General features: G+C 45.0%; 1 protein-coding gene across 2 annotated transcripts in view; it reads left to right on the top strand.

The window, feature by feature from the left end:
* TLN2 (talin 2) overlaps positions 1–23,374 on the top strand; it is a 440,503-nt gene that overhangs the window by 292,172 nt on the left and 124,957 nt on the right. For both annotated transcript variants that reach the window (XM_039218977.1, XM_039218971.1), the window contains exons 17-26: positions 352–460; positions 1,193–1,401; positions 1,974–2,072; positions 5,739–5,906; positions 7,854–8,148; positions 10,949–11,115; positions 15,411–15,539; positions 17,225–17,338; positions 19,397–19,510; positions 22,503–22,637. In XM_039218977.1, coding sequence (XP_039074908.1) covers positions 352–460; positions 1,193–1,401; positions 1,974–2,072; positions 5,739–5,906; positions 7,854–8,148; positions 10,949–11,115; positions 15,411–15,539; positions 17,225–17,338; positions 19,397–19,510; positions 22,503–22,637 — 1,539 coding nt within the window. The remainder of the gene's footprint in view (positions 1–351; positions 461–1,192; positions 1,402–1,973; positions 2,073–5,738; positions 5,907–7,853; positions 8,149–10,948; positions 11,116–15,410; positions 15,540–17,224; positions 17,339–19,396; positions 19,511–22,502; positions 22,638–23,374) is intronic.

The raw sequence follows: 23,374 nt of genomic DNA, 5'->3' as shown, positions 1-23,374 counted from the left end.
GGAAATTAGCAGCAGTTGTTCATGCTGATGTGTAATATTATCATGAGACATTAATTATTCTCATTCTTTACTGAGTTTACCTAAATAAAGCCATGTAGAATTTTTCTAAGATCCTAAAAGCTAACGAAAAAGCAGTGGAAGCAACCTGGAGAACTCCCATGCCATTTAGCATCTGTGAATGGGCAAAAGGGCCGTTAAGGACATGGCTTCAGACGACTTGAGGGCCTCATTGGTGCCGGCCCGGTAACCAGAGTATAGACGAAATCCTGGTCTCATTTTATAGCATGACCAGTCTGGTGTCCTGGGCAATCCCGTGAAGTGACTGTGTCATGCATTTGTCTGCTTCTGTAGGCGTCCCGGGTGTGGGTTCAGAATAAAGTCGACGAATCCAAACACGAAATCCACTCCCAGGTTGATGCCATCACAGCTGGAACAGCTTCAGTAGTTAACCTCACTGCTGGTAAGTCTCTGAGGGCTTGTGGTTTTGCTTCTTTAAAAAAAAAAAAAAAAAGGTCTATTGTTTGATTGAAACAACAGATTTTCCTATTATGAGAAACTGACTTATTTTTAGGCACTCTGAGTGCTTCGGGCAGTTTTTCACACTGACCCAGGAGAAAGGTGGGGAACATCTCATTCCTTTCTGTCGATATCATGCATCATTCGAAAAGCGCTTACTTAGCTGTCCTCCTCGTTCCTCGGTATGCTGGACGTGCCTAGAAGTGTATGGAGGCTAGTTTCTCCCTCCTGGGGCTTGCAGTCTAAAACTGGTTTTGGATGAATAGGCCCATCGCGTGTGCCTCCTTGTGTCCTGTGGCATAGCATGACTCCCACCTTGTGCTGTCAGGTGAGAGCTCAGAAAGGTCTTGGCTTCATGGTGCAGCATTTCAGTGCCTCAGGAGCAGAACTGACCAGCCTAAGCTGCTGACACGGACCTAACCGAAAGGGCCATGGGATGCCAAGACTTCCTTTGGAAACGTGCGGGTGCTCGTGTTCAGTATTTCAACTTAGGACGCCTTGGGGTGAAAGGACTTGGGAGGAGCAGCACCTTGGAGACAGGGAGCCACGTGTCTCGCTGTGCGCGTGAGGCTCTGTGTCCAACTACTGCAGAGTGGGGGCTGATGCCATCACCCATCTGGGCTCTCCTCACCCTTCACCGCCCTCCTTTGATGGCGACGGCCCTTCTGTGTCCCAGGTGACCCTGCAGACACCGACTACACAGCAGTGGGATGCGCAATCACCACCATTTCTTCCAACCTGACGGAGATGTCCAAGGGCGTGAAGCTGTTGGCGGCCTTGATGGACGACGAGGTGGGCAGTGGGGAGGACTTGCTCAGAGCCGCGAGGACGCTCGCGGGGGCGGTGTCGGACTTGCTGAAAGCTGTGCAGCCTACTTCTGGAGAGGTGAGCTCGTGGGGCACACGGTCACTCAGGTTCTGGAGAGGCAGGTGCCACCTGGAGTTCTACGGGGCTGTTCCTCCCTGAGCTGTTCCTCCCATTCCTCATGGGGGATGCGGGGGCATGTTACCATACCACGGGGTTTGGCGTTGGTGAACTGGGTACGGAATCTGTGGTTCAACTTTCAGGATTGGGTGACTGTTAGTAGGAAACTTCCCTTTGCCCCACCCCAGGGGACTTGGTCACATACAACCTCAGAAGCTAACACACATGGTCAATACACATTTAAAGGGGATACAAGTTAGTGCCCTAATTTCTATAAAGTGCCTGTCACATCTCTAGCAGCCAAGCATGACTCATCGATTGAACATTTCAAACCTGTCCCCTTGTTGGCGGTTTGTGACACATCGGGCACTTCCTTGCATAGACTGTACCAGGATAGTTAGGTGTCCCACCTGGCGGATAGTCTGAGACACTCATGCAGGGACAGAACGAGCCAATCCTGAGGCATTAGCTGTCTGATGGCACTGTGGAGGAGCTATGTTTTCTTAACAACTGCTGTGTGCTCTTTTTTGTAGCCTCGACAGACCGTTTTGACTGCTGCTGGCAGCATTGGACAAGCCAGCGGGGATCTTCTGAGGCAGATCGGAGAGAATGAGACTGATGAGCGATTCCAAGTAAGATGCCTGTAGCCCATGATTTTGGAAACGAGTCTAAGCGATGGTCTAGACCCAAATGGGGAGAACGTATGAAAAACCAGACCTTCAGTGGGCTGCCAGGAATAAGATTGAGATGGCTTACCTTGGGGGTGAGGTCACTGTCTGTTAATTTTATTTAAAGCAACTTTTAACTTAAATAACTCCTTTCACTTACGTATCCCGCGTTATCACTGTAAAGCATTTATTTAGCTATTCTTGCTGATCAGGATGTCGGACGTTCGTTAAACGCAAAAGTGGAGGGAATAATATCATGAACTCCCTTGTGTCTGCCATCCAATCTCTGTAATTATCGACTCATGGCCAGGCTTGTTTCATCTTCTGGGAGCAGTTTTTAGCTACGTGAGCCCAGAGTCCCCATGAGAGAGACAGAGAGAGAACATGGACTCCCATACACTGCCCTCACAGGTAGCTTAGGTGCCCGCCCCCTCTGTATCCAGAGGTGGGTCTGTTGTCTGGCGTCTGGCGGGAAAGTCTTTTTTTTTTTTTTTTTTTTTGGGGGGGGGTCACTCTGCACTCTGGTTCAGTACCAAGGATCTGGGCTGTTTGTCCTCTGGTGCACAGCTATAGCCCCTGTGGGCAGCTGTCCTGATGCACTGTCAGCTCAGACTGGAGCTCAGCTTGTCTGCCTCTGTTCCCAGCCACCACTGATGAGGAGAGCTACGGGCTATGACGTGCTTGTCTTCTCACGTGCTCGTGGGCAGTTGCCCTCTGTGCCTTTCTCCTCCTCTTAGGTCCCCATTTTAAGTGGTATAAAACTACACTCTCTTGAAACCTAACAGTTCGAGCCCAGGTTCTCTGGAAGATGCCCTCTTCCAAATCCTAGGTCAGGTTCGCTGTTGGGGAGTTCCATCGCATTCGGAGGAAAAAGGTCATTCAGCTTTACAGTAGCATTCAAGTTTCTTAATTCACGAGTGCCAATTCGGCTTGCCATTTTATCCTGAACTACCAAACTCCATCTATGCAAGATGCGTCAGTGACACTGAGACATGGTTATATGTGTCATGATACATGGAACATGTACCTGCATCCATCGATGTGGCTGTTGCCCTTCTTCTTGGCACATACCTGTGGTACCAGGGCCACAGGACCCATTCATACTCTACGATGTAGTCAGACAGTCACTGCTTGAACATTCAAGTCATGATGGAGGGTGGAGACCCATAATGGGTGGTAGCAGTATTCTTGGAAGCCATTTCTAGGCTGGGATGGCCAGTAATGACTTAGTTCAAACGAACTAAGACCCTATCCTGACTTCCCCTCGGCTAAACCCCCAAACTGCCCTTGTCTTAGCCACTGCTTTTTGAATTAGAGCAGGTAATTCTTTGTAGGCAGGACCCACTTAGGAATTGCGTGAATAAGAGATTGAGCTGTTGGTGTATTAAGCTTAATTATCCTGAAGCGGTCAACTTCCTTTCCTCAAAAAGACTACTGCTTTCCCCAGAGTGTTTGGAAAGGTTGAGAAGAAAGTCACAGTTCTCCCTGAAGACCTTTCATGCATCCTTGTTTTGTTGAAGACTCTCTTTTCTTTCTCTCTTGGACAGACCATTATACAGTCAGATATAAATGCAAACTCAACTCCCTGTTGTTTGTTTCTATTCAGAGGTGCTAGGAAAGCCAGGTCATGTTCGCTGTAGCGAAAGAAAGCCCGCAGAGGCTTTCTTACCAGAGAATAGCCTGACTTTAATGCTTCCCATTTCTGTAAGGTCTCGAGGCAAACATCAGTACAGTAAGGTGATCTCGTAACCTCTTCCAGTTGTGGAAGCCCCTGGCTTTCTGACATTGGATTTCTTATGCACTATTTTTCTGATTATTGAGATCTTATCTCAGAGCTTTTCTTGGGTTCTCAATGTACTGCGTGTTCCCAGAGTTAACAAAGATTTATTTTACATGGACTACATAATAGTGGTCTTGTTGAAAGGTTTGACAAAGGCCTTGTCAGCAACTGTAGCTATAGTATCACGTTCTTTTTCTAACCGTATTTTTTTTGGACAAAATTAATAGGAAGAACAGGATTTCTTTAAATGAGTCTAACAAAGCCCTTTAGAACAATTGTGAGCCTCCATGACCAAATCTTGGTCCCTATGTGAAAAGACGAATTCATATCAAGTGAAAGAATACTGTGAACCACTTGGAAAGATATTTTTTAAAATCTTGTAAATAATTTGTGACATTCAAGTTGAGCGTGCACTGAGCATCGAGATAGGTGTCCAAGAACTGTAACTTCACAGGCCGTGTTGGGAGCAATTGCCAAGTTATGTGGCAAACAAGTGCCAGTCAGATCCCAAAAACATCTTTACTTTTAGGCACCTCAGGCTTTACTTTTTCCTTGGACGTCCAACAAACCTTTAAAAAAAAAAAAAGACTGAACTAAACTGTTCCTTTAAGACTCCTTGGTTTTCTTCCATTTTAAAATCTGCCTACATAGCAGTTTTATGGGTTTCTGATTTGCCTGCATAGCATATAGTTTTTGCTCTGTGTAAAATTGCGCAGAGTGAGCACTCCTCCCATTATATCTTCTCATAAAATATCTTCTTGTAAAGACTCTGTGGGTGCCCTTTGCATTCAGAATCAAAAGTGCTTTTCATTATCTGATGAATTAATAAAGACTTCTAACCACATTTCCTCTGGGAGAAAGCCTGGACATAATTATTCAAAATAAAAATGGCTCTTATATTTGGGATAGGTTTGGGAAGGCATTTCCAAACCAAATGAACTACCTTCACTAGTCAAAGCAAAGAAGCAAATCAAATGTTAACAGTGATTATTCTTCAAGTCACCCAGATGGGTGACAAATCTGGTGGGCCGAATCAAAGTATTCTCCATCCTGCAGACAGAATGCCTTTTTGTTGAGTTAAAGTATAAACTGATATATAAAGCCTCAAAGCTCCTTGCATCTTCAGTGAGGCCATAGCTTATAGCTCACTTATTTATGTAGGCTCCCTTTCCACTTTTCATAATAATTTAATCCCTGTCCAGAAGACTAAGAACACTGAGAATAACTTACGTTCAGAGCACTCCTTGGCTCTTAAGCTGTAGGTAATGTCTGTGCATGTCCAACATTGCCCTCTGGAGGCAGAGATGTGGCTGAATTTTTGATGGTAGCTTGGATCCTTGTGCAAAATGGAAATCCAAATGATAAATTTTCAGATGACAGCAGGGCATGATGACTTGGAGGCCATGAATTCTATCCTTCCTACAGTACATTGTATTTATGGCACCTGGATAGATTTCCAGCTTTTCTTCATCTACTGCATCAATCACATAGTCAAGAGACTTAATCAAGATTCTCTGTGTTGGAGAAGTGCATGAATGTGAATCAGTGGTTAAAGTACAAACCCTCCCCTCAAATCAACCTATTTTAGATTTAAATCTTAAGCTCCTTAATGTAAAGGAGACTCTATAGCTAGGATGCAAGTCTCTTTCTTGAATTACCTCTAAGGAGAGTTGACATTTCAGAAAAATAAGTGAAAGAATATTCTCATGAAGTACTGGAAAAAAAAAAAACTGTTCAAATGGAATTTCAATAAAATGTTTGAGTAGAAGCCACATTTTATTTCTAGGCCATGAAGGGTGATTTAAAAAAAAGTAAATGACTTTTTTTTTTTTAATTCTCTTTCTAAATAGGACGTTTTAATGAGTTTGGCCAAGGCTGTAGCCAATGCTGCCGCCATGTTGGTATTAAAGGCAAAGAATGTTGCCCAGGTAGCTGAAGACACGGTCCTACAGAACAGGGTGATTGCTGCTGCCACCCAGTGTGCCCTCTCTACCTCTCAGCTGGTGGCGTGTGCCAAGGTAAGCCAACTGGCATCCCTGGCCCTTTCTTCACGGTGTCACATGCTCTTGTCTGCCCCCAGTCACTGGGGGAAATTGAGGGCAGAACTTGTTTAAACTGAGACTTAAAGCTTGCTTAGGTGTCATCTCCGAGGTGACACAACAGCATCTTGGCAATAATTGCCCACTTGTGGTTTCACCCCGTGTTCTTCGCCCAAATCCTCGGGCAATGGTATTTCTCGGTGTCAAATTGCCATTTCTACATGCAAATTGCCAAACCTCCCCCCTTGAAATTCTCAGCGTGTCCTGTTTACACCTGCACACCAAGGGTTCTTGCATTGCAAAAATGCAGCACAGCATCATGAATGGGTTCGTGGATAAAGTACAGATTTGGGGGCACCCTTTCTGCACTGCATAGCGTCAGTGACGGTAATCAGGATTGAGTGCATCGTTGCCAGTCAGGATGTGCACACCTGGGTGTTAAACTTCACCTTGTTCAGCACCTCATCCCCAGTTTACTGAAGGGAAACAGAGGCTTCCAAGGGCTCGTAAGTAGCTTGAGGCCACAGTGGCAGAACTGGGGTTATCTCAGGCCTGTCTGGCTTCACGTATCCTTTTGGCACCATTGTGTGTTGATGCATCAGAAGATGGTACGTGTCCATTTCTCAGCTTGATGACCTGTCTTACTGTATAGATCCATGACCAGCTTAGCTGGCATTTCCTATCCTCTGGTAGGATTCACAGCGCCTGGCAGAGGTGTGTTGATAGTATTGCTCCTGGTTTCCTGGTGCACCATCCAAGTGTGCACAGAAAAACTGACAGAATCCCTCTGTTCTTTAAAGTCCCCTGAGTACAGAGTTCCAGGTGTCTCTGGAAAAGAAATATAGTTCTCTTAGTCTTATAATCCTTGCTCAGAGGACTCAACATAGAAGTTCGCAATAGGAGGAGGTATGCCATACATACCAGAAATTTCTCTCTGTGGAAGTAGTCAGTACTATAGTTACATATCGTCAGTGAAGATAAAAATTAGCAGGCATCAAAAACCACTCAGAGTGAAATTGTGAGGTGTGACCAGTCAGAGTGGCTAAAATGAGCAAATCAGAGAACTCTAGATGCTGGTGAGGATGTGGAGAAACGGGCACCCTCCTACACTGTTGGTGGGAATGCAAACTGGTGCAGCCCCTCTGGAAAACAGTGTGGAGGTTCCTCAAAAAATTAACAATAGAACTCCCCTATGACCCAGCAATAGCACTGCTAGGAATTTACCCAAGGGATACAGAAATGCTGATGCATTGGAGCACATGCACCCCAATGTTCATGGCAGCACTCTCCACAATAGGCAAAACATGGAAAGAGCCTAAGTGTCCATCAACAGACGAATGGATCAAGAAGATGTGGTTTATCTATACCATGGAATACTTCATGGCAATGAGAAACAATGAAATCTGGCCATGTGTAGCTACATGGATGGACCTTGAGGGTGTTATGCTGAGCGAAATAAGTCAGGCAGAGAAGGACATATACCATATGTTTGCACGTATAGGAGGATTAGGAGGAACTTGACGGAGGAACAAGGGGGAGAGGAAGGGGGGAAATGGTGGGGGAAAGGGAGAGAGGCAAACCATGAGAGACTCTTGAATGCTGACAAAAACTGAGGACTGATGGATGTGGGGGGGAGGGGGGGGATGGGCATGGAGGAGGGCACTTTGGGGATGAGCACTGAGTGTTATGTGGAAACTAATTTGACAATAAACTATTTGTAAAAAAAAAAAAAAAATTAAAAAAGAATTCAAAGAAAAAAGAAATTGTGAGGTGTGAGAAACCTCAGTGAAGGTTCACTTTAATCCCTGGGCCTCTGAGTAAGGACCTGAGGCCCAGAGCAGGAGGAGACTCGGTGGAAATGCCAGTGCGGGGTGGGGACTGAGAGTTGATCCTCGAGGCCCAGGACGTGCTGCTGTGTCCCTGTAGGTGGTGAGCCCCACCATCAGCTCCCCCGTGTGCCAGGAGCAGCTGATCGAAGCAGGGAAGCTCGTGGACCGCTCAGTGGAGAACTGCGTCCGCGCCTGCCAGGCGGCCACCGACGACGGCGAGCTCCTGAAGCAGGTCAGCGCGGCGGCCAGCGTGGTCAGCCAGGCCCTGCACGATCTCCTGCAGCACGTGCGACAGTTCGCCAGCCGAGGCGAGCCCATCGGCCGCTACGACCAGGCCACCGACACCATCATGTGTGTCACCGAGAGCATCTTCAGCTCCATGGGAGATGCTGGTGAGGGGCGATACTTGGGTGGACGGGTCAGCTTGGGGTTCCCTGATGGTCACCATTGGAAGGAAGGTGACAGCTGCCTGACAAGGGCCAGTTGTCATCAGCCTCTGTCAGAGACTTCCTGGCTGAGGCTGGGAGAAAGATGGAAGACTCCTAATGTGCCCATCTGTAGCAGCACTTAAAGAGTTAGTTAGTTAGGGTTTTTTTAATAAATTCTTAGCAAATCCCTTTTGTTCAAGAATCTCCATGTTGGATTCAGTATGGTAAAGTCAACGTGGCCCCAGGAGGACGTAAGCCGGAAGCTTGGAAGGAAAAATGTATTCTGCTCACAGGTCTGGGAGAAAGCCACCACAGGCCTGCAGGGTCCCAGGGGTGTGGTCACAAAGGTTTGGTCAGGTTGCAGAAGACAAGAGAAGGGGAAGAGCTTGGGCTGTGGCCATGACTGGGATTTTCATTGGAAAGCCAAGGCAGGGCGGGGTAAACAGCTTGGGCCTGCTTAGTTTGACTATTTTCAGCCAGCTCTGTGCTATACGGGTGATCCTTAGTTGCGTGACATCAGGCCATAGGATGATTGAAGCCGGGGATGTTGCCTCCAGGAGGGTCCCCAACCAGAGGAGGTGTGGTTCTAAGCTGAGGTTAGTTTGCATTGCAAAGGTGTGCTCCTGGCTGTCTCTAAGAATTGGCTAGTCTTCAGGATGGCAGTCCCTCTCCAGCCAGCAAGGTTTCTTTAAGATGTCAAACATAAGGATATACAAAAAAATGGAAAAATCTATACCTTTCAGTCTATTAGATGAAGCGTAAGCCTCCTAAGATCCAGCCCACCCGTATGCCATCTAAATGTCCAGATTTGATGACTCACCAGTTTCTGTTTTACATTTCTAGAAATTTTCAGGCTTCGTACAGTCACGTTTGTATGTGTTTGCACACCATGTGCATAAAACTGTCTTTGTTTTCATACAAATGAAATTGCATTATATATACTCTTTAACCCTTTTCTCTTAATATATCTTAGAGATCTTTTTCATGTTGACCTATACACTAGTCTTTTTAAGAGCAGCAGAATATTCTACTCCCTGGAATTCTAGGATAATTTACCTAACTCATGATCCCGAAACTGACATTTATTTAGGTGGTTTCCAAGGGTTTTGGTTTGCTTCTTAGTTTTGTTTTAACAAAAATAATACTACAGTAACTAGTTTTATAAAAGTATCTTGGTTTAGTTTTGGGGAATATGTAATTAGTGGAACTTCTGGGCCAATAAATATGTACAATTCTTTCTTTTTTATATATGAACTTTCTTTCCAGAAAGATTCTGCACTTTGCAACCCTACCAGTAGTTTGTAAGAGGTTTTCATGCTTTCTGTCAGCACAGAGCTATACTTTATAGCAAGTGTTGGAAACAAACAAATGAAAACTTGGGGCTTTTCTGTATCCTCCTTACATGATTTAAGAAAGGAGTACTCTACACAATTTGGTTGTTTTTGTTGTTCATTGTCTCTAGTTTTTAATAACGTTTTATTTTGGAATCTTTTCACATTTTACAGAAAAGCTATAGAGGTAACACAGAGAGTTCTTTAAAAAACTTTTTTTAATGTTTATTTATTTTTGAGAGAGAAAGAGAGGGTGTAAGCAGGGGAGAAACAGAGAGGAGACACAGAGTCTGAAGCAGGCTCCAGGCTCCGAGCTGTCAGCACAGAGCCCAACATGGAGCCTGAACTCAGAACCTGTGAGATCATGACCTGAGCTGAAGTCGGATAATTAACCAACTGAGCCACCCAGGCACCCCCAGAGAGTTCTTACATACCCTTCCTAGTTGCCCTCATTTTTAGTATCTTTCCTAACCCATGGCACATTTGTCAGAACTAGATTAGTTTTGGTGCATAACTGTTAAGTACTGACATTATTCAAATTTCACCAGTTTTTCCACTCATGCCCTTTTGTCATCCCAGGATCTAATCCACGATACCTTGAATTTAGCACATTTTGATTTTTTTATGAAAGCTTTGTTTCTCCCTTAATGTTACAGTGTTGTGGCATCCTTCTCAAATGACCTTTGGAAGAGGAAAAATTCCCTTACGTTTGAGTAGTTGTATTTTAAATGTTTACTCTTATATCCTTCCTACTTCTAAAAGGAAATTGCAACAGATTTCAGTAAAATCACGGGTACAGTAAAACCAAACAACTACCGATAACAAGATCAAAACCAGTGCTGGGAAGAAAAGAGTGAACAAACAGAAAATGGATAGGGAAAACTCAGCCAAGGCAAATCTTAGCAACTGAGCATGTAACGGAGGTCTGTGTTTCTTATTAGTGAGAGCCAAATGACACAGATCGAATGGATCTTGTGATATTACTCATCCTGAGTTAGGTAGCATACAGATTTTTTTTGAGAATTTAAAGATCATTTTTATGCCATTATGCAGAGTTTAAGGAGTTTGGTGTCAGTGATTCTAAAGGTAAATAGGTAAATGATATTTACTAGATGAATATTTATTAAATCACATAATCCACATAATTTTGTTCCCTGCCTTCTCTTTAGAAAGAGTTCCTCCTTGCTTAGTCGTGTCCTATTTACCGCTCACAGTGCAAGATGGAACTTGGATAGGTATGGGGTAGACAGTCCTAGTAGCCATAGGGAGTATTTTCGGTCCTGAGTGTAAGGACTTAAGCCTTGCTTAGGACAGGAGCTTGTGGGCTTTCTTCTCTCTGTCCCTCTTGCCAGAGGAGCGGAGACTGGATTGTGTGCGGGTTTTGAGCTTCAGAAAGCAGTCAAACACATGGCCTCCTCAACCCCATCCCGTAGGTGAGATGGTACGCCAGGCCCGGGTGCTGGCCCAGGCCACCTCGGACCTTGTCAACGCCATGAGGTCAGATGCGGAAGCTGAAATCGACATGGAGAATTCGAAGAAGCTCCTGGCTGCAGCAAAACTCTTGGCCGACTCCACTGCTCGCATGGTGGAAGCTGCAAAGGTATTACGTTGGATTCGTTCTGTTGAAAAGTGAGCATTGTTAAGAGTTAGGATGTGGAAGGTGCCCTGAAGGTAAATAATGGTCAGCTGAGTGTGCATTTTTGTTGTTTAAAACCAATACGGTATTGTAACATTTAACCTTGTTCCAGTGGGAAGGGAGAAGGGCATGGAACACAAAAATAACACTCTTGAAAGGGAGCAGTGCTGACTCAGCCATAAGCCAGCAAAGTCCCTGCTCAGTGAACGCGCTCTCACCATTGGGTTATCGTCGTCAGCTTATTGCACATGGTGGTGAATTTAAACTTGAGATTTTCAACAGCAAACTCACTTAGGCCTGTTTTTTGCCTACAACCTTAATATTACTTTGCCCTCCACTTGCCTTCTCAACTAAACTCCTATCACGATTTCACATAGTAGAGTGCTTCCTGCCTCGCTGTTCTTCAAATACCAGTAACAGTTTAAAATATTATATAACAGCTTGAATGAAGAGTTAAGAGTCAGCTCTCTGCTTTTTGACAGTAATGCGTTGGCACGATGCTTCTGAAAGCCAGCGATTCTTATCCTAGGGCTCTGTTTCAGAGCACACACCACCCCCCACCCCCTCATGAAACATTACAATGCACGTGTCTCCATTCCACCCCTCCTGATATACAAGGTCACTGCTGGGACTGTGCAAGCATGTTCTACAGGGGATTCTGATGCCTACCTCTAGGTGAGGACTGTATTAAATGGATAAGGCTTTATTTTTCTATGTTCCTCTTTTGGTTATTAAGCAACTAGCATACATTTTTGGTGGAATTGTTAGAAAATGCAGATAAATATAAATGAAATTTAAAAGAATCTCCAGTTTCATACTCCAAGATAACATGTTTAATGTGATTCATTGAAAGCCTCCACATCTTATCCTATCTCTCTGGCCACCAGTAGAATATCTGAGCCTACCTCCCATGTGAATTCTTAATGCGTTAGGACACGCAGTGAATCATGTAGACCTTCCTTGGCTGACTCACCATTATAGTTCCTGAGGGACTATGGTTTCTTGGCGGTAACTCACGTGTAGGCTGAAGAGTAACCCACAGAGGGGCAGGGTCTTAACTTTCTTCCTTTGTCCCCTGAGCCCTTTTTCAGCTGAGAAGCTCTGCTGTTAACCATCCCTTTTAGCCAAAAATAGGTATCAGGATTTTGTGCAGTGGTTAATTTCTTTATGCTTTTTACAAGTTCTGTCCCCCCCCACTTCTAAGTCTAAACATAGTTTTTTTTTTTAATTTTGTTAATGTTTGTTTATTTTTGAGAGAGAGAGAGAGACAGAGACAGACAGAGCACAAGCTGTGGGGAGGAGCAGAGAGAGGGAGACACAGAATCGGAAGCAGGCTCCAGGCTCTGAGCTGTCAATACAGAGCCCAACACAGGGCTTGAACTCACAAGCCATGAAATCAGGACCTGAGCCTAAGTCAGACACTTAAATGACTGAGCCACCTAAGCACCCCTACACATAGCTATTTTAAAGTTTGTTTATTGGGGCGCCTGGGTGGCTCAGTCGGTTGAGTGTCCGACTTCAGCTCAAATGATCTCATGGTTCATGGGTTGGGGCCCCACATTGGGCTCTGTGCTGAAAGCTCAGAGCCTGGAGCCTGTTGCAGATTCTGTGTCTCCCTCTCTCTCGGCCCCTCCCCAACTCGTGCTCTGTTTCTCTCTGTCTCAAAAATAAACAAACTATAAAATCAAATCAAATCAAATAAAATTTATTTGTTTACTTTGAGAAAGAAAGAGAAAGCAAACAATGGAGTAGGGCAGAGGGAGAAAGAGAAACTCCCAAGCAGGCTCCTTGTTCACTGTGGATGCAGAGCTTGATCTCACAACTGAGATGATCTCTCACAACTGAGATGATCTAGGCTGAATTCAGGAGTCAGTCCCCTAACCAACTAAGCCACCCAGGTGCCCCTAAACATAGCTATTTTAAGCAAACTTTCATGTTCACAAAAATTGATAGGCTGAAAAGAGCCTTAGTGTAAAATGTTATCAATCCCTATTTTACAAAGGGGAAAATTAAAACTCCAAAAGATTCCACCTACCATCACGTAGTCAGGATTGAGCCAGGGCCAACGTGCACATTTGTTTCTAGACACGCACTGCTCACCAGACCTTACTGAATGCACCAAGTTACCAGAAATTTGTTTCTTTTAGGTATTTATTTTTTATTGTTTATATCAGTTGGGACAATGTTAAGTGGTTTCATAAATTCTTACAGTTAAAGCTGGTCACTTAGTATTCACGGCAGTATTTTCACTTGCTGGATTTTGTTCAAAGCTGAAGAACCTGTGATAGAGCTCCAAAAAATATATTTAATATGCAGAAAAAAATACATTTCATAACCAGTAACTAGGACTCCAGGCAAGGATGAGTACCACATACCTAACATGCATTCGTCATGCAAGAGACATTGCTAAGGAGGGATCCAGATGCCTACTTGAGAGTCAAGTGCAGACATGATGGTTTCTTGCTGCTCAAAATACCAAAGGAAGGCCAGCATAGGAGTGGTCTGAATACCTGATGACCAAAAAATATAAAATTATTTTCCTACTCTCGCAAAACGATGCAAACGTAGCCCAAACAGTCTTTCACACATGAGAAACAAAAGCAGACTTTTTTTAGGTGCTAGAAATAAAAAATCAAGGCTACTTCAAGTGGTCACAATTTGAAAGAGCAAAGATTCCCTCTGAAAGGATTGCCAAAACACTTCTGTCACCAGCCAGGATGAATCCCCATAACTTTTATAATAGTTCAGAAAATAGGTTCTTGTAAATGGTCACTTTGGCAAGTTGGCCATTTGGAAAATGGAGACATTTGAGAGTTGATTTTCAATGATTGGAGAGTTTCTTTCTGCTTTCTTCTCTGCCTTGTGAACAAATATTACCACCCTAAAGTGTTGATGAAAAGAAATTCATTCAGCTGTATACATTAAGAACCGGTCACAGAGCATCCAGACTGTGAGAAAAATCTTGTTTGCTGCTTCTCTTGCAGGTGGGAGAGGAAGGTTAGATGTGCTTTATGTCTCGATTCAATTATCATGCAATGAAGTTACATCCTCTTCCTACATCACCTATTAGTCTTTTCCCTACTTCAGAATCCCACCCATCTAAATAAAATCCATTTTGGTGGGCCTCGGTGGCTCAGTTGGTTCAATGTCTGACTCTTGATCTCAGCTCAGGTCATGATCTCACTGTTCGTGGGATGGAGCCTAACATGGGACTCGATGCTGAACACTGGGCCTACTTGGGATTCTCCGTCTCCCTCTCTTTCTCTCTCTCTGCCCCCCATCCCTCAAAATAAATAAAGTTTAAAAATAAATAGGGATGCCTGGGTGGCTCAGTTGGTTTAGTATCCGACTTCGGCTCAGGTCATGATCTCACACGGTTTGTGAGTTCAAGCCCTACGTCGGGCTCTGTGCTGACAGCAAGCTCAGAGCCTGAAGCCTGTTTCAGATTCTGTGTCACCCTCTCTCTGACCCTCCCCTGCTCATGTTGCCTCTCTCTCTTAGAAGTAAATCAAAAACATTGAAAATTTTTAAAAATAAATAAATAAAATCCATTTGCATTCCTAAGACACTTGAACCTACGGCAACATAGTGTGGCCATGTACTATACATGGTGCCTTTCTCTTGCCCTGCCACGGTCAAGGGCGTGGACTACCTCTCATTGCTTAACTATAGTTGATTACCAGCTCTACTTTGCTATACTCTCCAACTCAGGCTTTCTAGGAATGCGGTTTCTAGGCATGGTCTTTCGTGAACAACATTTCCTTATAATATTGAGGATGGCGTTCCAGACCCCCGGTCCCTCTACCCCTTCCCCTGTGTCTATACTATATTCTCAGCCCATTCACATAAATCAGTGCTGAAAGACAGGAAAGTCTTTCCACAGTGAGGTGCATCTGTCATGCCAATTAAAATTCTCCCTGAGAGATTGGCACAAGGGGAAGATGATCTTAACACCTTTTAAACCATGGATAGCTGACCACATATCAGTTTACGTGGATGACCAAGGCTATGATCTCAAGTGTTTAATTTTTACCATTGGATTTCTCCTGTTGACTGGTGCAGCTTTGAAACACCCCCAGTAGATTGTTAGTTGTTAGGAAATGAAACATCTTTATTGTAAAGATGGCGCTCGAAGCATTTGCTCTCTATTCTAGATATTTTGTATTACCAGGGTAAAAAGTAAAATCGAGGGCATAAGTTCAGCGTGTATGGCATGCTGGCCTCTGGACCTCTCAGCATCTCTGTTTTCTCCTTCTCAGGGGGCTGCGGCCAATCCTGACAATGAAGACCAGCAGCAGAGACTGAGAGAAGCTGCGGAAGGTCTCCGGGTGGCAACGAACGCCGCTGCCCAGAATGCCATCAAGAAAAAAATTGTCAACCGATTGGAGGTGGGTAAAGAGGCTGGTTTCCTAGAAGGTCTATTTTAGATTGCCAAGAGTTATTTGAAAGAATAACATGGGGTACCTGGGTGGCTCAGTAGGTTGAGCGTCCTACTTTATCGTGGATCATAATCTCACGGTTTGTGAGTTCAAGCCCTACAGCAGGGTCTGAGCTGTCAGCACAGAGCCAATCAGCTGCCTGGAGCCAGCTTCAGATTCTGTGTCTCCTTCTCTCTCTGCCCCCCCGCCCCCCCTCCGCCCCCCGTGCTCACTCTCTCGCTTTCTCTCTCTGTCTCTCTCAAAAATAAACATTTTAAAAATGTTAAAAAAAAAAAAAGAATAACCAAATTAGTAAGGCATTTCCCATATAAAGGAGACTAAATCGAGATTAATGATATAGTTTTTTGGTTAAAGGACCTTAAAAACAATTTGAAATGTTGGTTTAGGCACCCTGTACATTTAGGTTCAAGGGCACATTCACACTGTATTTGAAAAATGACTTCAGCTCACGTTTTCAGTCAGCAAAATCTTTTCTGAATTTAGCATTCTTTTTTTTAATGTTTTTGTAAATGTTTATTTATTTTTGAGAGAGACAGAGACAGAGCTTGAGTCGGGAAGGGGCAAAGAGAGAGGGAGACACAGAATCTGAAGCAGACTCCAGGCTCGGAGATTTCAGCACAGAGCCCATTGCGAGCCTCGAACTCCCAAACGGTGAGATCATGACCTGAGCCGAAGTTGGATGCTTTACCGACTGAGCCACTCAGATGCCCCTGAGTTTAGCAGTCTTGAACAGAATTCACATTTTTTTCTCAGGAAGAAATAGAAATTTCCCCTGGTATTAAGGACTGCCCATGTTCACAAAGGACCTTTAGGTCTCCTAGGGAGACCAGGACTCCCAATAGAAAATGCAGGCTCGGAAAGACTGGAGAATGGGGAATCAGGCTTTGGTGGAGAGGTGTGGCTGGAGCAATGAGAAATATTTTTGTCATTCTTCAGAAGATCTGTTCTGGGGGTGGGGGCCAGGATATTAGCAATTGGTGCAAACTCTGTAAGAAAATCAGTTTCTCTCACAAAGGCACAGCAGAGACTGTTCTGCTAAAATTTGGGAGATTGGAGGCCGAGAACCTGCGTGTCTGAGGAATCCCTGCATGTAGTCTGGTGGATCCTGAAACAAAACCAGTCTCCTCCGGGAGGATGGGAGTGAGCAAACCCATGAAGCACTCTGGTGGGGAAGTCCGGGCCTTCCCGAAGCAAGGCTTCACTCGGGTGGCCAGGGGAAAGCCAGGAGCACAGCAGCACTTCTGCTACTTGTGGGAAGAAAACGTTTCTCTGCAAACGTTTAGAGTGGATGCGGCTTATCAGTGCCATCTGATAAGGGGAATTAATGGCCCCTTATCTTTTTGAGAAAGACAAGTGAACACCATAACTTGATCTAGCAGGCTCTAGCAGGCGTGACTGTCTTTCTCACTCGTCTCAAGGAAGGTAAACCAACAGAGATAACAGGGCACTTGTTAGACGAGGCTCGTCAGTGGCATTCAGGAGGCAGAGGCTGGGCCCGGAGGTTCCTTTCTTGCACGAGTGCACCTGTTCCGTGCCAGCCTCTTAGTGGCAGTGCATATAGAATTGTGCGTGCGTGCGTGTCTGTGTGTGTGTATGTGAAGGCCCGGCTTACCTCCTGTCGCTCTGCCCTGCAGGTGGCCGCTAAGCAGGCTGCAGCCGCCGCCACGCAGACCATCGCTGCCTCCCAGAACGCGGCCGTGTCCAACAAGAACCCCGCCGCCCAGCAACAGCTGGTTCAGAGCTGCAAGGTGAGGTCGCAGCCGCCGGAGCGCCAGATCTGCCGTAGACGCCCTGATAGCATTACGAGGCCAAGTGCCCGGATAATTCAGTTAAGACTAATCACCCGGGCCCCTAATGCAGTTTGTTCCAGGTACACACACGCGCACAAACACACACATCTGGCTTTTGTCTCCTAAGTGGATGGCCTGTGTTTGGAAGTAGAGTATGATGCTTTTTCCAGCATTGTCTTTCCTTTGTCTACGTTGTTTCCTTTTTTTCGGGAGACCGAATCTAGGAGATTCATGACTAGGCCATTTCAGGGCTCTGACACAGTCATGCAGCGTTGAATTTCCAGAGTGCCTCGCTCACTGTGAGAGGTGGGCCTCCTCCCAGTGCATGCTGGGAGGAGAGGGGATTGCCTGCCTTGCACCGATGGCCCCCTGAGGATCTGTGCTACCCTGTCTGGCTGCAATGATGCTGTGCTTCGGCGCCTTCTCTTGTTGCATGTTTGTCCTTCTGAGACCTGGGCCGCTTCTGAGGGCCCAGGGGGTCCACTCCCAGGAGACCCCTGAAGGGTGCCAGGCACAACGCGTCATCACGTAGCCGTTGCCCGTGTGTGGGCGGCATGTCTGGCAGAGTCTCCCGAAGGTCTTGGCAGTGAGTGGGGGCAGCTGGGTGGAAAGTGGATTGGTGTTAAGGTTCTGAGAGTTGACTGCGCTCGCTCTCCTTTTGCACATCTCCTCTGGGAAACGGTTCACATGTGAGCAGTGTCTCCACTTCCACCTCAGAAGTGGCTTTGCTTCTAAGAACCACCCAGAGCTCTCCAAGTCCTGAGTCCAGGTTCTCTGAGGCCAGACCCTGACTGAAGAGCGAATGTGCTCTAGCAGAAAAGTCTCAGCAATGGAGTCAGGCCCTAGCCCTGGGACTGTACACAGAAAGAAGGGGTTTTTCTGTGAGCCAGGCCCCCACAGAGGGTGTGTGCTTTCTGTTAGAGCCTCAATTCAGCCGCCAACACAGGTGAGAAAACCCTTCTCCAAGAGCACTTGCTCATCATGTCCAGGAAGATACTATAGGTTGAATCACCCCTCGCAGTGACTGCAGTCACTTCAGTCTCTCAGTTTCTGAAGAGACGGAAGATACTCAATGTGTGGCTATCACCGTCACGAAATGAGAGCTTTACTATTTATCAGGTTTCATTGCAGAGTGGATAGTGGACCAGATTACTGGAGCCAGCAATCCGCAACAGGATCTGAGGAAAGCCTCATGGAAATAGTTGTCTTAACCTTTGCTGGAATGGGTTCAAAAAAATGGTCAGCGGACTGGGATACACTTGGGACCTTCCTCAGCAGTAGTGGCCACTGTGTGCTCTGACCTTTGAGGACCTGGTCAGTCAGAGGAGGGGTGGTCACTGAGGGGAAAACACAGAAAAGGTAGTAGGCTGGTCTCCTAAGGCATTGTGGGAAACTGTTCCTTGAAGTGGTCTCCCCTCAGGAATGCTGCTGCTTCTTCCTCTGCCCTGGGCATTGGGGTTTCCAGTTTGAGAAATGAGAGGGCTACTTGGACAAAGAAGACCTGTGGTGGCATGAAATGTGGTGGACAGATTGCATACCTGCTAAGTGAGGAATCAAAGCACTGACCTATGCTGGCACTTGAGTAGTTCTCTTACTTTCTTCTCCTCTTTGGACCAGGTGATTTGAGTTTATCCGCCTGTGAATTGTAGAGACTTTGATTCTCTGCTGTGAAGCTTTAAAAGGTCATTAGCCACACTGGTATTAGTTGCAAGTGGGCAAATGCTTTTAAGGCCACCTTACGGAGACTCGTATTGTGTTTAAGTGTATGAGGACCTTTGAGGAGCTCATGGTAGAGTGTGTGTGGGAAACAGCCACCCAGAGGCCCTGGGTTAGGATTCAGTGTGGGTGAGGACCCAGCTGGCCTAAAAGTGCTGGGTAAATCCAGGGTTTGGGATAAGCATTGCTCAGGTGGAATAGGGCATCCTAAACACATCGGTCACTGGCGTCATTTTCCCCCTGTGTTGGTAGTTCCGCATGCCGAATGTGCTCTGCTTTCATCTTCTTTGCTTCCTACAGGCAGTGGCTGACCACATCCCTCAGCTGGTGCAGGGGGTGAGAGGAAGCCAAGCCCAAGCCGAAGACCTTAGCGCCCAGCTGGCTCTCATCATCTCCAGCCAGAACTTCCTGCAGGTAACAGGAGCATTCGCCTTGGTCACACCCAGAGTCCCCCACGGGGGTAATGGGTGCCCTCTCTCCTCAGGGAGAAGAATCACCCAGTTTCACAGCCACAGAGAAGTCTCTGCAGTAAGCAGACCTTGGAAGGCCTTCCCTTTGAATTTCCATTTCCAGGAGAGGTGGATTTAGCTTGGCAAAGCGAAATGCTAATAAGCAGGGAAATTGCCCTGGGAGGTAGCCCATAATTCATTTTTCTGGGGAGGCTCATCTTTTATTTCTCCTCTGTGAGGGAAAACACATAATAAGCTGCAAGTGTTGTTGAACAGCCTGGTACTAGGTATCGCTCTAAGTCTGCCAATTTCCAGAGAGGCTAATGCTATTACTCATGTACTAGAAAAAAGGAAGTGTAAGTGCATCTTCTCCAAAGGTGTGATCTTTTCTTGTGCCGATTGTACAGTTAGTTAGGTGTTGGCAGTCTTTGTGCGCTAAGGGGTAGATTTGTTTTAAAGAAAACAAAATGAGAATATTAAGTGGTGAGAAAACTCCCTCTTGACATTCTATTTGGATTCAGATCCCTCAGCACCTCCTGTCTGCTTCTATCTCTTGAAGTGTTCAGGTGATCAGGCGATGCTCTTCCCTGTCCCTTTCTAGTTGAGCCTGTGGTGACAGGACCCAGTGATATACCTGGTGGGTTAATTTTTCGAGTGCCATAACTCCAGCATGCAGAGATAGAACATGAAAGGTTTTTTTAATAATCAAGTTTTTAATGTTTATTTTTGAGACAGAGAGCGAGTGAGCAGAGGAGAGGCAGAGAGAGAGGGAGGAGAGAAAGAATCCAAAGCAGGCTCCAGCGTACAAGCTGTCAGCACAGAGCTTGGACTCACAAACCATGAGATCATGACCTGTGCCCAAGTCAGACCCTTAACCAACTGAGCCACCCAGGTGCCCTAAGACCATGAAAGTTTTAACGTTATTTCCTCACATAACTACATGCACACACACGTATTATATGTATACATTATTTTAATTGGGATTTATTGTGTATAAATTCTGTGTTTTGCATTAACACTTATACTATGAGCATGTATGATTTTGAATAATCTATCATACGGGCATGGCCCCCCTCTGTTTAGCTATTCTATCCCCCTAGACATACAGGTGGTTCTCAATTATTTGCCATCATAAACAACCTATGATAGGATGAAGGTCTTGATGTGCACTCAAATCCTTGTACCTCTCTTGAATTATTCCCTGAGGATAAATTCCCAGAAATAGGATTGCCAATGGCTTATTTTTGTCTTTGGGACATTGAGGATTGTGGCTTGAACAGGTGTTTCCCTTTTCATTCAGATGGTTAGAGGGCCTGGAGCCAGTTGTACTGTCCCCACTGCGGCCAGGCTTCCAGGGGAGTATGACAGAGCCATGTAGACATGGTCCAGGGTCCACTCTGTGCCCACTCTGAGATTTGCTTTTTCTTTTGTTCTGTGAAGTTTGCTATCCTAGACAAATCAGATAGTTAAAAGAATAAGGCCGAGTTAGAAATAAGTAGAAATGGGGGTGCCTGGTGGCTTGGTCAGTTAAGCGTCTGACTTTAGCTCAGGTTGTGATCTTGTGGTTCTTGGGTTTGAGCCCTGTATCGGACTCTGTGCTGACAGCTCAGAGCTTGGAGCCTGCTTTGGATTCTATGACTCCCTCTCTGTTCTTTCCTGCTTTTGCTCTGTCTCTCTCTCTCAAAAATAAACAAACATAGGAAGGGAGGGAAGGAGGGAGGGAAGGAAGGAAGAAAAGAAAGGAAGAAAAGAAGGGAAGAAAGAAGTGAAGGGAAGGAAAGGAAGGAAAAGAAGGAAGAAGTAGAAATGGAATTGACCAAAAAGTTGATGCATTTTCAACTTGATTCACACGTCTTGTAAAAGTGTCCTTCTGGAAGGCTGAATGCATATTACATGGAGAACATTTTCTAATACATCGTTTCCAAGTTGGGAAATCAAGCATTTAAAAAATACGTCCTTGACAATTTCTCAGTGAAATTCTTATCCTGTGATTTTCACATTTCCATGATAGTGAAAATGCTAAATATTTTTCATGTTTCAGTTTTTTTTTTTTTTTATTGTGTGAAGTCACCTACTCACATCTCAGGCTGGTTTTTTAAATGAATTTTCGTGAGTTACTTAAATATTAAAAATATTAATATCTCTCATTAATGTTTATTTTCTGACACTTAAATTGTTTCAGCTTCACTAAGAGAAGTTTTTATAACCTCTGTACTAAAACCCCTAAAAGTGTGTATATTCTTTGGTGCAGAGATTATACTTTTAAAGTTTTATACAAAGAAAATTATGAATGTGTGAAAAATTTTAGCTACATACCCATTTCTCATACCCTGGAAAAAATGGAAACATGTCCAACAGCACAGGATTGAGAAATATTAATAGATGCATACATTGTAATACTCTACAGCTGTTAAAAATATAGAATATGTGAAACAAAGCATTTGAAAAATAAAATTAACAGGATGATCTTATTTTTGAGGATAGATATGCATGCACACAGACATCCGCGCATGGTGAAGTTACCCGAGGTAGTGAGATACGATGTGACAGGTCATTTTCTTTCATTTTGTCAGCCTGTTGGGCTTTTGGGTAGATTTGAGACACAGATTAAAGAGCTATTCTAAGAAACACAAAGAAATGTATTTAATAAACTCTCTCTGAAATCTGTTTTAATGGGATTTCAAGCTGTATTCTAATTTTGCCACCTCTCAATGACACATACTTCTTCCTTCCTTCCTCCCTCCCTCTGTCCGTGTCTCTCTCTCTGTCTCTCTCTGTCTCTCATTCTTAGAATGTACTACCCGTAGAATCTGGGGTGGTGATTTTCAGGGATAACCCAGATGATTTTACTCTTCCTTGTTTTATAGCAAATTAAGTTCTGGCATTTCTCTTTGGGTCTCTGTTCTCTGGTTCTTGCTGCTCAGGGGTTGTCTTACTTTCCACTCCTCCCTTTACAGCCTGGAAGCAAGATGGTGTCCTCTGCCAAAGCCGCAGTGCCCACTGTGAGTGACCAGGCCGCAGCCATGCAGCTGAGCCAGTGTGCCAAGAACCTTGCCACCAGCTTGGCGGAGCTGCGTACCGCCTCGCAGAAGGCAAGTGGACCCTCTCCTGCAGTTAGCTCATGAGGAATGGGGCTTGAGATGCCATACTGCTGGGCGGGACTCGCGGGTGACCCAGGACCCGACACTGCTGAGCATGTTTCCTGGCAGAGGCGTCTGTTCCATTAAACACCTTCCAGTTACACGTTACACATGACTCTCATTAACTAAGGCAGGTTACAGGCTCCCCCTCCCGTACCCTGGGGTGAGCAATCGTCCATTTTTCACAAACTTAAGGGAGACAGGGAGTCATGTTTCTTGGTGTCAGGAAATTCTAGGCCAAAATAAGTGACTGCATCTTGCAGGTATTATTTTGCGAACTTAATAAATTATTCAGGCAGCAAAAATATTCTGTGGGGGGGAGGGTCACTTGTATTACCTTTTTGCCCTGAATCCTTGTTACGTCTCACATGGGAGCCTTCATCTTAACAAAGTCCTCAATAGGACAGAATTAAGGATTCGTAAGTTTCTGTTTCCAGGACTTCTTAATTACCAATAGACGTTAGTACTGTGCCGCGTGATGTGTTATTAGAATGAAGTTCTGGCATGGATTCATTTTTCCTCACCGTAGCAATCCCTTTATAGAAACAAGAGGCCTCATACATGAGAAAGAGAAGAAGGTTAGAAGCTGATTTGAATTCTTAATAGGAGCAGTGTGCTGTATCACCAAAGAAACATTTCCAGAGCTTTAGGATGATACTCACTAAAAAAAAAAAAAAAAAAAAAAAAAA

Source organism: Hyaena hyaena, unplaced genomic scaffold, assembly GCF_003009895.1.
Source record: "Hyaena hyaena isolate Hyena2069 unplaced genomic scaffold, ASM300989v1 scaffold_15, whole genome shotgun sequence".
In the NCBI taxonomy this organism is placed as follows: Eukaryota; Metazoa; Chordata; class Mammalia; order Carnivora; family Hyaenidae; genus Hyaena; species Hyaena hyaena.
Note: the sequence above shows the minus strand (reverse complement) of the source record. Positions and strands in the feature narration are given on the sequence as shown.